We start from the raw sequence: 15,476 nt of genomic DNA on the forward strand, positions 1-15,476 counted from the left end.
AGTCAAGGAGAAAGGAAGCTAGGCAAGCGCAGAAACTAATCACATGAAGGCAACAACTGAAACATAGGACCCAGAATACACTTTAAACTCGAGTCAATTAAACACAAGACAGGGATGCAAAAAAATGCATATAAGATTTGGACAAAACTTGATACTATTTGTTGATAAAGAATAAATGATTAGTTCATTATTGAACTATTTCATGTCCTATTATGTACCCTAAATGTACTATACATACCTGTGAAGCACACAGCGTTATTGTCCCTCAGCACATCCAGTGCTGACATCTTAGCTTGTTTACTACACAACCCAAAAACCGCCATGAGAATAGAGTCAATTTAAATCATCAAACTCAGCGTTATCTCTGCCGGACAGTAATGGCGGCAGTCATTAGCATGCTGATGATTGAACTGATGAAAATAATGGGCTCTCGCTGAGTCACCCGTGCTAACAGAGCTCTCGAGGCCGACTTCCACAGCAGATGCCCTTTCACTAATCACCCCCTCGTCCTCGTTTCACTTCTTGTGTTCTTGCGATCTGCCTCTCGTTTCACAGACATGTTTATCACAGGCTTGTTGACAGGTCGCTAATGCTGATATACACACATTAAGAGTAGAGGCTTTTGGCATAATGACCTTATCAAGCGGCACTTATGCGGTCCGCCCAACTTGACAAGAACACATCCCACCAAATGATTTGTGTGATAAGTGACGTCAATTGCGCAAATTACATCTGTCCGTCTTTTCAGCGGCTCTGTAGTCATACTTACAAACAACTTCATCTTTTTTGACTTTTACTCTGGTTAAAAAGGTATGAATCTAATAGGAAAAACATGAAGTTAAATCCATGTAGCAGTTAATGCATGCAGTCCAGGTGACATTGAGCTGCTCATGTGGTTCAGATCTGACCTGCATAATTTCTAATATTTTCTGATTGGTCGTGATTGTCACATCACACAGCAGATTCAGATTCTGTGAGGATGAATATACCTGCTAGAAAGCCTGGTTAGGGTAGATTTGATTAAGATTTTCTTTTTTGCTGCAAAACCAACCTAGAGTTCATGTTTGTAATGGCTGTGACATCAAAAAAGCACCAACAATGAGGTCACTGTAATCAGGATTTCTTTCGGGAAAAATAGCAACATAGTGAGATGTTTTTTTGGTGCATGATAACGCTCTTAACAGCACGTCCTAACCAGACACAACACGATAAGATAACAGCGACAAGCAATTTGTCTGTCCACACCAGATGCGACGTGACAGAATCAAAATCACAGCCAATCAAAAGAGCGTGTGGGCGGAGTCTCTCTGCGAGAGTACATAGTAAAATATTACACCATTATTACAAGTACACACTGTGTTGACAGTTTGAACGTTCTTGTTTCCTTTATTTTCAAGATCTGAGGCGAGTTATCCATTGTCGCTTTCAGCACTGCTATGTTGAAATATTCAAACACACATTAGACTTGTCTGCTACAATATGTGTATATTATTATATTAATTTGAAGGCTTTTCTTTGCAAATATTTTTAGTGTATATACGGTTAATTGCGATTTATTTGATTAAATTCATTACACGGTATGCAGATTAATGAACTTTTTTATATCATACATGAGTACATGTAAAAGTAAACACTTTTGTGCATTTATTTCAAGTAGAATTTTAAAAGCAGCACTTTTACACTACCATTTAAAAGTTTGAAAAATAATTATTACTTTTATTCATCAAGTATGCCATCAAAAGTGACAATAACAACAACAATGTTACAAAAGATTTATATTTCAAATAAATGCTGTTTGTTTGAATTTTCTGTTCATTAAAGAATCCTGAAAATATGTATTACAGTTTCCACAAAATTAAGCAGCAAAACATTTTCAATAATAATAATAAGAAGAGATGTTTATTGCGCACCAGTTCAGCAAATTAGAATGATTTCTGAAGGATAATTTGACATTGAAGACTGAAAATTCAGCTTTGCAATAACAGGAATAAATGACATTATATTAAAATAGATAACAATTATTTTAAATTGTAATAATATTTTACAATATTACTGTTTTTACTGTATTTTTCATCAAATAATTCTGCCGTTGTAAGCATGAGACTTCCTTCAAGAACATGACCAATTTTTCCAACCCCAAACTTTTAAAAGGTAGTGTATTTTTACTGCAGTAATATTTCATCAGTATATCTGCATTTTAACTAGCATGTACTTCATCCAGCACTGGGTATAACACACACACACACACACAGTAGTGCACACGGCCACAGCCACACAAGGTTGTTTGAAAAGCCTGGAGGCAGATTGAGATGAACTCATGTATTATTTTCCACTTTGAAGCAGTTTCTAGTGAGAACGCTTTGGTGACTCAGACAGCAATAAAAGATTTATTTTCACCTGGGGGCTGCAGTCGTGGACCTGCACGCCAGAGATCTGGCTCCGCTCCCGCTGCCGAACAGCCGTAATTCCGCCTGTTTATCTCCAATCACACATCCCTAATCAAATGAGAACAACTGTACCTTCTTCCTCCTTGTTTTTATCAGTCTTATCTCATCGCTCTGCTTCTCCTCTCTCTCTCGCTCTCTCTCTATCCAGTCTGCAGCAGCATCCCTGACAACATGAAGGTTCATCCACTGAACAGAACTGCACTTGTGTTGACCTGGGACAGACCGTCAGCTGTCTACCACCCGCCTATACTGGACTTCCTTGTCTCCTACAGCTGGGCAAAGGATGAAATTTCTTTTGAGAAGACCTTCACGCAGAGCAGTGAACACAGCACGGTAAGCTTCCCAACAATGAAAGGGCAAGCAGTTTGATCATTACAGAAGATCACATTCATTGTGTCAACCACCGCCAACCTCTAGCTCAACCGGTTATCCAATCACTGCGTTGAGGTTACATTTGACTGAAGATGTATGACACACACACACTTAGACCTTCAACCTTTTTCACCTTTTGGTCGATAGAGAGAAGAACCCCCTGTTGATTATTATATAATCTTGAGTGTTAAATAACATAGTCCATATTAATGTTATACACTACTGGTCAAAAGTTGGGGGTCAGTAAGATATTTTTTCATTGATCAATTCAATTGATCAGTAGTGACAGTAAAGACTTTTATAATCTTACAAAATATTTGTTTCAAATAAATGCTGTTCTTTTGAACTTTCTATTCATCAAAGAATCCTGTAAAAATTTGTATCATAGTTTCCAGAATTTGTTTTTTAACTGTTTTGAGCATTGATAATAATAATAAGAAGAAATGCTTCTTGAGCACCAAATTGGTATATTAGAAGAATCATGTGACACTGAAGACTGGCTGCTGAAAATGTTGCCATCACAGGAATAAATTACATCTTAAAATATATTAAAATAGGAAGCAGTTATTTTAAAGTAATATTTGAATCATTTTTGTATCAAATATATACAGCATTGGTGAGCATAGACCTTTTTTTTTCCCAAACAACATTTAAAAAATTGTACTGAAAAATATGATCATTATTGATAATTATTATTAAAATGGTTATACATTTGAAGTATATTATGCATTTATTTACTATATTTTTAATGTGGGATTAACAATGAGTTCTTTGACTAAAGTCTTTAGTTTTAGTTGAAATTATCTTCATATTTTGTTTGTTTCATGGATATATGTATTGACTTCCCAAATAAGTTACAATAATAATTGCAGTACCATTATGGACCCCTTAGGGGGGTCACAGACCCCCTGCTGCAGATTCATGAGCTAGACAGAACGCAATGTAATGGAACATCTCTGTCACTACATCTCCAGGATCTCGATATGTGTTGTAGTGCCCAGACTTGTCGGCAGTTATCTACAACGAAAAAGATTAATAAAGAGTTAAGACCAGGGTTATAGCAGTTAAATCAATGTTTAAATGTGAATAAAAGCCTAAATTCAGTCTGTTCATCATATAAAGCGATCATGTCTCTTCAGAAAATTTGGACTAAACCGCTTAATTCATGAGGATTAGTTTTACAATCTCAATATGAACTTTTTGAAGCGTCAAAGTGTCTGTTGCATAGCTGTCAATGGAGGGACAGAAAGCTATTAATGTAGAAATGAATGTCAGAATTTTCATTTTTGGGTGAACTATCCCTTTAGTGTTTGAACTTTATATTAGTTAGGCTAGTATTCGTTTTTGCTGTGATCCGACAAGGCCAGAAGAAAAAATCCTTAGTGTTGTGCCCCGAGTCCATTTTTTTTTTTTAGCTAGTTAACAGTAATACTTGTTAATAATAATATGATGAAAATTTTCTGTCAGTCAAAGAGTAGCCTAAACATGTACCAATTTGAACTGTTTTTGACTGGTTTTTGTATTGACTAGTTACCAATTTAAGTACTGGTAGGGTACTTTTGAGTCACTATATAGTAATATAGTGGTGCCAATATATACAAAGAGACACCATTTACGCAATGGTCTCTTGCTACACATTCTCACTGAACATTAAATCCTAGAACTGCCCCCGATTAGGACACTATTGCAGACAGTGGCTCCTGGGCAGGGGGCCCGATTGGCGTGATGTGCCAGTTCAGTTAATTGGAAAAATTGTATATGTATATTTGTGTAATTTCACCCTTGATACAAAAATTGAAGCATGATGTCACTGCCTGTAGCCAGGGTCTTGTCTTCTGGTTCCCAGCATAATTCTGATGGATGGGCTGCTCTCAACAATTTGATGGACTTGGACAGTATTTTGTCTTTCTTCCCTCAAGTCTAATGAAGGACTTACACCCATGTCTGTCAGTCACCTTATTGGAGCAGCCTTACTCACACAGTTTGCATGACAACAAGACAGTGTCCAGCCAGTTAAAGGATTTTTTTTTCTGATGAGTGCTGTCAGTCTTTTTTAGCCTTGGTCAAATAAGATTTGGATTTAGTTAAGGGATATAACTGCCACGGTTAAAGTCCAATTACTTTCTTTCACTCTACATCCCATCATGACTGCCTCATCTTTTTGCCTCTACATTTACATTTTTATTTCAATTTTGAGCCCAGCACAGCACAGGTTGTGCCAGCGAATCTAGACCAACTTTGGATATATGAAATTCAAATGAATATCTATCTATTTCTGGGAGACTGTGGATGTCTGAAAGATGGAGCGGGACATTGCAATAAATAAGTGTCAATTTTATACAAATAATAATGGCAAATGTTTAATTTGCTTTGACATTTCGGTTTTGGAAAATAACATCTTATCGTATTTACTGTGTGTTGTGTAATGAGGTTTTTGGATTTGTGTGTAGTTGTTGAAAGGACACTCTGGTTGTGTCCAAGATTCAGAAATGCTTAAATTAGACTTAATTTTGGTCAGTTGAAGACAGCTTGAAATCAATATTGAAGTTTTGTGTCTGTCGGTGTCTGTTGGTTTTGAGGCCATCTATATAAGATTGTAAAACTAAGTTGACTTTTAGCAGCTATACACGTATAGAATTTTGTTTTTGCAGCTATAAAATTTTTGTTCAATTAAAAGCTCTCAAAAATTCTGTCCATTTATATTCTGTCCCGCTATTCTTTTTAGAAAGTTAGAAAGTTTAAAAGCATTTACTTGAAATATAAATATTTAAAAAAAAAAATTTAAATTAACACTTTTAATCAATTTAATGCATAAAAGTGTTAATTTCTTCAAAAAAATGTGTAGTTTATCTGGGTATTCCATTCACACATAGATACTGCAAAGTTTGTATGAGTAGAAGGAGGTTCTGAGCTATCCAATTTCTATCCAATAATCAATACGAGTTGTACTGTTATTAAAATGTATGGTGTGTCGTATGTCTCCTGCAGAGGGCAGTCATCCCACTTGTGTCTCCAGATGTCCTGTATCTCTTCAGAGTGCAAGCTGTATGTCAGAGAGATCAGCGCAGTGACTTCAGCCAAACACTTTTATTCAAAGGTTTGTCTGATTTTATGTGGCTTTCTGTTCTTAAAAATAAAACAATGATCAATTACTGCTGCTAACCAAGCCTTAAAGTCATATATCCGTGTGAAACGGCTTCTCAAACTAGACAAAAATGTAGGGAAGGACTTAATTTTGTCCAGCCATTGGGAATAGATAAGACAGTTGCGGTTTGCTATTGGTCGATCTCATGTGAGTGACAGGTTGCCCCGCCCTCGGGCCAGTAAACGCGTCGTCAGAGAAAAGAAGAGTTGGCGCTGCAAGAGGAGGGGACGTTATTTATTTGATTAAAAATTATGAAAGCATGTCAATTTTAAAAGAATAAGTCTGCATTAATCCGGATACATTTGAAAAAGGCATTTTCGTTTCAGACGCTCTTCAGAAAGTTTCTTATCCACATTGAAACCTCGGAAACCTCTAAATTCACCTTACTGCGCACGCGTAAATCCTCATAAAAGCTGACTGAGATTATACAGATGGAACAGACATGATACAGTTCTCATGCTATTCTTCTGGCATTCAAAATGCAATTCATTTTCAAATTTATCTACTAGGGAAAGCGTTTGTCAAAAAGCTCAGTTTTCACAGGACAAAAACGCTGTCTCAGTGTGGACGGAAGGCCAAAACAGAGAGAAATAGATGCTTTTTCAAATGAAAACTTATTAATGTGGACAAGGCCTAATGATGCGCACAGATACATGATTTATAATAAATACTGGACTATTCCTAAAAAAATAAAACAACTCTAATATTGATTGTCACACTGATTTATTCTTCAAGCAAACACCACAAGGATATTTGAGGGGACAAGGATTGTGAAAACCGGAATGGTGGGTAACTGGTTTAATAATTTCTAAATCTGTGTATTTGCTTGTCTACACTCGTTGTAATTTTTCTTTTCCTCTTCTGCCCTGGTTGTAGCCGACGTTGTCCCCCGCCTCTTCGGCAGACATGGCCCCTATAAGCTCAGGCTCCTCTACCTGGACGTCCGCCGGCCTCCCCTTTTCATTTGTCTCCATGGCAACGGGAATGGGGCCCCCATCCAGCGGAGGACAAGCCACTGTAGCATCTGTGGTGACCAGCACTCTGTTGGCAGGACTGGGCTTCAGTGGCAGTGTGATTTCTTCCCTCCCAGGGTCCTTTTGGCCAACCCAATCTACAAACTCAGGCCCCACACCCACTCAGCATCCATCCACTCCCACTGCTGAAAGCACCCCATCTGAGGGCAACGTCCTCATCTCGGAGGACAGCACGGAAGCTAATAACAAACAGGAAGAAGACAGTGAAAGAGAGGAGAAGGAGGAAAAAGAGGAAGAGGAGGAGGAAGAGGAACAGGAAGAAGAGGAGAAGAAGAAAAAGGGGAAAGATCCGACAGTCAAGGACAAAAAGCAGGCCACGACGGTGCCCCAAAAACCAACTGCCCCCATCCCAACTTCAAAACACAGGGAGCGGGAAGGAGAGAGGGCGGATGCTAACACTGAGAACTCTACATCGGCCCCTAGAAGAGTGGAAGAGCAGGGACCCCGTTCCACTGAGAGGCCCTCTGGATCGGGTTCATCGAAACCAACATGGCTGGAGGATAATGACACGGCAGACATGCAGCTTCCCTCAGGCTCGACACAGAACACCAAACTCACCAATGAGGAGAAGGCGCACTGGCCATACTTCATTCACACTGGTAGGTGAGCTGCAGAATTACAGTCTAAAGCTCTGTGCAAAAGATAAAACGGCAATAAAGCACACATGGTCGAAAAGACAGTACCTTTAAAATTAGTAAGTAGTGCCAAATCTTGTCCAAAAACTAAAATGTACATTACCTTAATATATTATTAATAAGAGTATATGACTATGTATAAATATATTTAATAGTGCTGTCAAATCGAATAATCACATCTAACATGGAAGTTTTTGTTTACATAATATGTGTGTGTGTGTGTGTATATATATATATATGTGTGTGTGTGTGTGTGTGTGTGTGTGTGTGTGTGTGTGTGTGTGTGTGTGTGTGTGTGTGTGTGTGTGTGTGTGTGTGTGTGTGTGTATACAATATATAAACACACAGACATATATATAATATACATAAATATAATAATATATGTATACACACATATATTATGTAAGCAAAAACTTTTGTTAGATGCGATTAATCATGATTATTCGATTTGACAGCACTAATATTTAATTAGTAAAATATTTATACATTTATAAAAATGTAAAATATACATGATATATTATCTTATGTGTCTGTATAATATGTATGTATTATTATACATTATTAAAATGTGTACACAAAATAAATATAATAAAATGTATAACATGCATTAGCATATATCAATATTTTTTATTAAAATATTTTAGGTACGCTTCTGTAAAAAAAAAAAAATTCCGTAAAGACACATTAAACTGATCAAAAGTTGTTAAAAAATTTTTCCCAAATAAATCTTTATTTGAAAAGGAATCCTGAAGAGATGTACTGTGGTTTCCACAAAAACATTAAGCTCCACAACTTTTTCCAACATTAATAATCATAATAAATGTTTCTTGAGCTCCAAATTAGCGTATTAAAATTATTTCTGAAGGATTGTGTGACATTGAAGACTGGAGTAAAGATGCTGAAAATTCAGCTTTGCCATCACAGGAATAATTTCAAAATATATTAAAATAGAACATTTATTTTGAATTGTAATAATGTTACACAATATTACTCTATTTGCTGTATTTTTGATCAAATAAATGCAGTCTTTTTAAGCATAAGAGACTTTTTTCAAAAATAAATTATTGCCGACTCAAACTATTGACCAGTAGTTAGTGTAAACATTATTAGAAAATATATAAAATATGCATTAAGATATATTAAATATTTTAAAAAAAATAATGAAATAAGACCTAAAGACTGTATATGGATTATTGTAATAATATGTAATAAATAGTGATATTTGTAATAAACTTTGTAAAGGAAGATGATGCGTGTTAAATATGCATGACTCACATTTTTCAAGCATTTATACAAGAATAGACTCTTTCCATCTATTATTGAAGGGTTTTCAAAAACTCTGCCTTATATATGTGTTACCTTGCTCTGGTCCCCTTTGACCACCGTGCAGAGAGGAACAGCATCTCCACTGTCACCCGAGACCCGGTGTCATCCTCCAGCCGGATGGAGTGGATCATCCCCCTGATGGTGGTCTCTGCCCTCACTCTGCTCTGCCTGATCATGCTGCTGGCTGTCCTGGTCTACTGGAGGTAAGATTGAATTAGATATCGTCCAGAACGTTGGTCTTATATCATCTTGGGCCTTTACTGCATGGGATACGAACTGAAAAGATCAGTTCTCTTCATCTGCGTTCCTTATCTTGTAACAACTTCTACATTCATCTAGCTTTGGTTTCTTCTGAACGAACGCATCACCTGATTAATATTCATGACAACATGTATTATGTAGAGTAGATTTGTCTGGTCATGGTTGTGCCTGGTTTGTAAACAGTGTAAGGTCGCTCTGTCCCCTGAATCCACACTTCATCTAACTCTTTCTACTCCATCTACTGGCCTTTATAACCCTGGCTCAGCTCCCTGGAGAGTCCGTGCCCCATCTGCCCGCCCTCTCCCGGACTGGTCTCAGCCCCATGGTAACCGAATTAAAATCCTCCTATGGAGCTTCCTGCCAAATACCACCATCCTCCTGCTCAGTCTTGTATCTGTATGTGAGCTAAGAGGTTGCGGGCCCCCTGGGGACCATGAGTCTTGTGCGGAGGGACCCAGCTGTGCTCCAATCTGTGATGCTGACTGGTTTGAGCATATCATTTCCAAATGTGAGCACACAATAGTAACATTACATTAAAATATAAATAATAAAACGTTTTATATTTTAAATGGTATGATATGATTTTTTTTAGATATATATTTTTTATTTTATTATGATACTGCTTGTGTGTTCTTTTAGTTCAATTTATATACTTTTATAGTATTTATTATTATTTTAAATTAGCTTTTATTTTTTTTATTTTTGTTCAGTTCTCATTTTAGTTTTAGTCATTTTAGTACTTCCACTTAAACCTAAGGCAATATTTGTAATTTTAAGTTTTTTAAGTTTACGCTTTTTCTCATGTTATATTCCTATTTTATTTTATTTCAGCTTTATGTCAATTACCTTTGTCAATTACCAAAAAAAAAAATCTGGTTTTCGTAAAACAACTTCAATTATCCTCTTTATAAGTTTTTAGCAGTTTTAGTACTTCAAATTAATCATGTTTATTTCGGTTATTTGCCAAGGAAACACATCTACTATTCATATTTTATTGTATTTCAGCTTTATTTCGTTTAGTAAACATTTTGAATGGTTTTAGTTTCAGTTAACTATTACAACACTGGTCTTAACCAGCAGCACAAATGTCAATAATTTTTGCCTGCAAGTTACTGTACCAATTGCAAAGCAATTACGTCAGCCAACAAGTCAGGAAAAGATTGAGAGGAAAAGATAATGGCAGTTTGATTTGATCATTTGATGAGTTTATAAGAGGTTGATCAGTGACAGTTCAAGTGAATGAAAGACTGAGTTTGCACGATAATCAATCTGTTAAGAGAGCGGAAGAAAGACAAGTGACAAGACGCAACTTCTCCCCCGAGAATGTGAAGGCAAACGTCTTTGTCAAGACATTATTGTCAAATTTCAAGAACGTCAAGAACAAAGCTACCGAGTGAACAAAAGATATTCCATTCTCGTTTTTTTATAACTGGAGTTCATGCAAGTTTACCAGAAAGTATGATATTATTTGCTTAAAATGAAGTTGTGATGTTGCCAAGGCGATAGGCTAATGAGAGGTTTATGTAGGCAGGGTTCCATCTGGATGGCTCAGAGGCTTTCAGTCTGCTCAGACTCACAGATGCCCATTAAAGACCAAAGATGATGCACTCATTTCTACACGTACGCATGCGATCGCCTATGAGTTAGAGCAACTCCAGACTCGACGCAAAGACGCAGATGGGGAATGATAAGAGGTTATATTTATCTTTTTACCATTTGCCTATTTTGCATTCTCAAGGATTAGACCGCAGGGTCCAAAACTTCTCTGAAGGACCCTTCTACACCATTAGTCTAACGTCTCTAAACACACGAGAGATCGGCCATCATAAAAAAGGTCATTAGTGTGAGGTTCCTGTCCCCCCAGTCATCGTCTCTCCTCAACCCCCCCTCCTCCTCCCTCATCGGAGCTCAACGAGCGTTCAACCCCTCTTTTCTTTCTTTTTATCTCACCTCTCAAGGATGACTAGCATCTGCTCATTGCTCTGCATAAAGTACAGGTAGGGGCATGCTTATACAAATGCTTTACTGGGATTTACATGAAGCAAGTCTTCAATAAGGGGGTGGGAGGGGTTATACCATGTCTTTGTGCACTGAAAGTAAAACAAAAATGATTTTTAAAAGATTTTTCCAAGGCAGAAAGAGTTGCATGTGCAGAGTTTGGCTGGATATTTGGTATCATCGCTTTAATCTTAACGTGAGAACTAGACGTTTGTGTGTGTGTAGTGGCTAATGCATTTTTAATTATGGAAATGTGCCAATGATAGTGTTTATTATGCATTATGAGTTGGTCTAAGTCAATACAAGTCGGTCGAGCTGATTCATTCATCTGATATTTGGCCTATATTGTGATTCTTGTGATAACAGAAGTGTGTTTATCGACTGTTTATCGACTTCTGTCTTCAAATTCAAATAGTTTTTGAGTTTGTGTCATTAATGTCATTTTGTGAAAATAAGTACTTAATAAATTAAATGTATTAATGATACTAATATAAATAGTCAATTTTGTTTAAACAATATATTTAAATATTAAAATCTACAGACAGACTTATACAAGGATTTTCTGTTTTCAAATATTTTTAGAGTGAATTTTAAGTTATTTTGTGAAAATAAATACTTAAATAATGAATAATAATAACAAAAATAATATAAAGTCAGTATCTGATATCTGAGTTGTGACTAAAATTGTATTGAACAGAAACACAGGTCAAAACACCCTTTGCTAACAAGATTGTACTTTAATTTTAAGTGAACAGTAATTCTCAGCAAGCAGGCTTCCTCAGAATTAAGAAGCTTTTTAAATAATCATCCTGATTACCTGCTTCCTACTAACCGGGACGGTTTCTGTTCATAGGAGATTCTTCCAGACTGCACATTTCTATATTGACGACAGGAACTCCCCCAGAGTGATCCGCGATGACAGTTTTCCCATCATATCTACGGCGGGTGAGTCACTACACAAACATACATGAAAACACGAGGTTTCATAATGCAAGTACTTTTATTTTATGCCATTCATAGAAGTTAATCATTATCCAGCAAAAAAAAAGTGGCTTCAGAATTTGTTGCATAGTCAGAATACAGAGTTCTTTCGTTTTGATTTCATCACATGTACCCTTTGCGGAGAACGTAATCCCAGAATGGGAGTTGGTTGTCTATTTTGGGTGCAAAGCACCTCACTAGGTAACAGCTATATTCTGAAATAGATCAATAAGATATAAGCAAGCATAGCAGCAGAGTGAAATGACGCTTTATAAATATCACCAGCTGACAAATTTATTACCGGATGTTGTTTAATGTGCATAATCTCATACACTTCTGTAATTTATAAGACAGCGCTTCCCCGCCATTGATGGAAATTTCCGGCTTTCTGTGTTTTCACTGTTATACGGTAGAGGGCGAATCTTCTGATATCTTCTGAAAAATTACTGAATCTCTGGATCAAAACACAGGGAAAAAAAGAAGCAGAAACAACTACAAGTGATAGCATATGCATATGTAAAATAACGTGATCATCAACATTAAACAAAACTAAAAATGTTACCGAATAAAATGTCGACGCAGGACGAGCTATAGGACTGAAACTTTTGGGGTGTTGATGGACTCGATCTACTCCATTGTGATCATTGTTCTGAATCCGATCTGGATGTAGTCTTTGGCAAAAACGTTATTTTCACAGCTTTTTGCTTAAAATGTTGCTTTTTTTATTAAACTTATGGATGAAATTGTATTGCAGTCCAAACCTCTATGACTTGCACTACCGGTCAAAAATGACAGTATAATCTTTCAAATATTTCTTTCATATAAATGCTGCCTTTTTACTTTCAACTTTCAACATTGATAATAAAAAGAAATGTATCTTGTGCACCAAATCAGCGTTTTAGGATGATTTCAGCATTGCAATCACAGGAATAAATTACGTTGTAAAATATATTTAAATAGAAAACAGTTATTTTAAATGTTTTCATTTTGGCTGCACTAGTCAAGTCAGTCACCTTTATTTATATATCACTTTATACAATACAGATTGTTTCAAAGCAGCTTTACAGTAATAAACAGGGAAATAACGATTCGATTTGGCTGTAAAGCAGCTCTAAAAAGACAATAGTAACCAGTAATTATTCAGTTGAGATCAGTTCAGTGTTGATTCAAAGAGATTAAAAGCACTATTGCTTTTAATGATCAGAATTCCTATCTTGCCGTTTTCACGGATGATGAGTGGATGCATATTTTATGTTCTGTGTGTTACTGTTTCTCAGTGAACGAATGGAAAGTCTGATTGCTCAATTTGGGTAGTGCATGATTTTCTAAAATTGCATGAACTGCTGTCAGTATTGCCATTCTTTTCTTTCTCTTGCTCTCTCTCAGTTACTTTCCCGTCTTCCTTTCTCCTCGTGTGACGCAGTCCAGCTCTTGACTGACAGGTCTATATAACTGTAAGCCAAAAGAAGTAAAACGTAGCCATTAATGTTTATGAGAACTCCAATTGAGGTGATAGTTTAATGTCTCTGCCGTAATAGAGAACTTATCAACAATCCCCGTTAAATAGAAGTCTGTGTGTGTGCATGTCTCAGTGATTTAATAAGACCGATAGAATCTCTTCTGTTAATGGTATAAACACTGAATACAGAGTGGGGGTTGAGTTGATGTGTGTTTGATCATCCTTCACAATGGTGAAGCAGTAAATGCTCCAGGGGATTCTGGTCTTTTTTTTTCAATACGGTCCCAGCTGTGTGCTTCAATGGGCAGTAATGAACCATACCTTTGTATGGCCATTCTACGTGACAATAGACCATCAGTCCAGACCCTTTCTTTGATAGATAACTGATGAGCTTTATATGACACAGATGTGACCAAATATCATCACTCAGGAAGTAAGGCCACTAAAGTAGGGCGTATGGATTTTGCTTCAAAGTATTTTGTCATTTGGAACGAGGATGTTTTTTTTTCTTTTTTTTCTTTATTTAAACTTTTATTTTTCAGAGAGGTTTGTTCCTTAAAATTTACATATTTAGACGTTTTATAATAATTTTTAAATGACAAATATTAAATTAATGAAAAGGTCTTGAATTAATAATACAAATAGCATACATTATTATATGCAGGCCAGTCACTAAACAATGTATGTGTTGCAGAATGTATGTCAGTTCCATTAATCCTATGTTTTTAGGTATATTATTATATATTTTGTGAAATATGGTATTTCAGTGTATTATTTGAAAAGATGTACTACTGTTCAAAAGTTTGGGATCAGTACGATTGTTCTCAGGAAGGACACATTAAATTGATCAAAAGTGACAGTAAAGACATTTATAATGTTACTAAAATTACAAATGCATGCTGTTCTTTAGAACTTTATATTTATCAAAGTGTCCTAAAACAAAATCCACAAAAATATTAATCAGTATATACAACTGTTTTCAACTGTGATGGTGATAATAATATTTCTTGAGCAGCAAATCAGCATATTAGAATGATTTTTGAATGATCACGTGACACTGAAGACTTGAGTAATATCTTACTGACCCCAAACTTTTGAACTGTGGTGTATGTCAATTCTATTTATCTGATGTTTCAGGTATATATTTGAAAGATTTTGTAAAAAAAATTATAATGACATAATACAATAGTGTACGGTATTTGGGTATAATTTAATTGAATATTATAATTTAATACCAATTTTTTATTTATTTTTATTGTAAAAACCAAAATAATAAAATAATATTTTAGTAACATTTTAATAATACGTTTTTTAATCATAACTATTTATATAATAGGTATTTTTAATGCAGTTGTCATCAATTCATATGAAAATGTTTGTGTGTAAATGGTCAGATGATAGGTCAGAAATGGTCAGATGTGGTATGATAGTATGTATGGTTTGTGTTTCAGATGACCTGGAGGCTGTGCCAGTCAGGCAGTTCATCAAACACATCCTGGAGCTGTACTCCAACAACCAGCATGGCTTTTCTCAGGAGTTCGATGTGAGTATGGCCTTTGTAGTTGGAGCATGTGAGAATGTGTGTATGTGCTCTGTACATGTACCGGTGCTCCCAGTAGCACAGAGGCACAGATGGCTGTGGGAAAAGGACTAATTAAAGAGGAGAGCCTCATTAAAATCACTCCTCTTGCTGGAGGAATCTATGCAGGAATGCGGGAAAAGCTTGAGTCTTGGTTCATGCCCACAGCAAACATTTACAAGATCACAATCCGGTATGGACACATTCGAAAAACAAGAACTGGGTCTCTTAGAAAAGAT

General features: G+C 36.1%; 1 protein-coding gene across 2 annotated transcripts in view; it reads left to right on the forward strand.

Annotated features, from left to right (window-relative positions):
- ca16b (carbonic anhydrase XVI b) overlaps positions 1-15,476 on the forward strand; it is a 122,908-nt gene that overhangs the window by 98,040 nt on the left and 9,392 nt on the right. For both annotated transcript variants that reach the window (XM_079628378.1, XM_079628377.1), the window contains 7 exons: positions 2,596-2,780; positions 5,808-5,916; positions 6,700-6,749; positions 6,841-7,597; positions 9,024-9,162; positions 12,072-12,163; positions 15,110-15,201. In XM_079628378.1, the coding sequence (XP_079484504.1) occupies positions 2,596-2,780; positions 5,808-5,916; positions 6,700-6,749; positions 6,841-7,597; positions 9,024-9,162; positions 12,072-12,163; positions 15,110-15,201 (1,424 nt within the window). The remainder of the gene's footprint in view (positions 1-2,595; positions 2,781-5,807; positions 5,917-6,699; positions 6,750-6,840; positions 7,598-9,023; positions 9,163-12,071; positions 12,164-15,109; positions 15,202-15,476) is intronic.

This window comes from Phoxinus phoxinus, assembly GCF_949152265.1.
Source record: "Phoxinus phoxinus genome assembly, chromosome: 11".
NCBI classification, from domain to species: domain Eukaryota; kingdom Metazoa; phylum Chordata; class Actinopteri; order Cypriniformes; family Leuciscidae; genus Phoxinus; species Phoxinus phoxinus.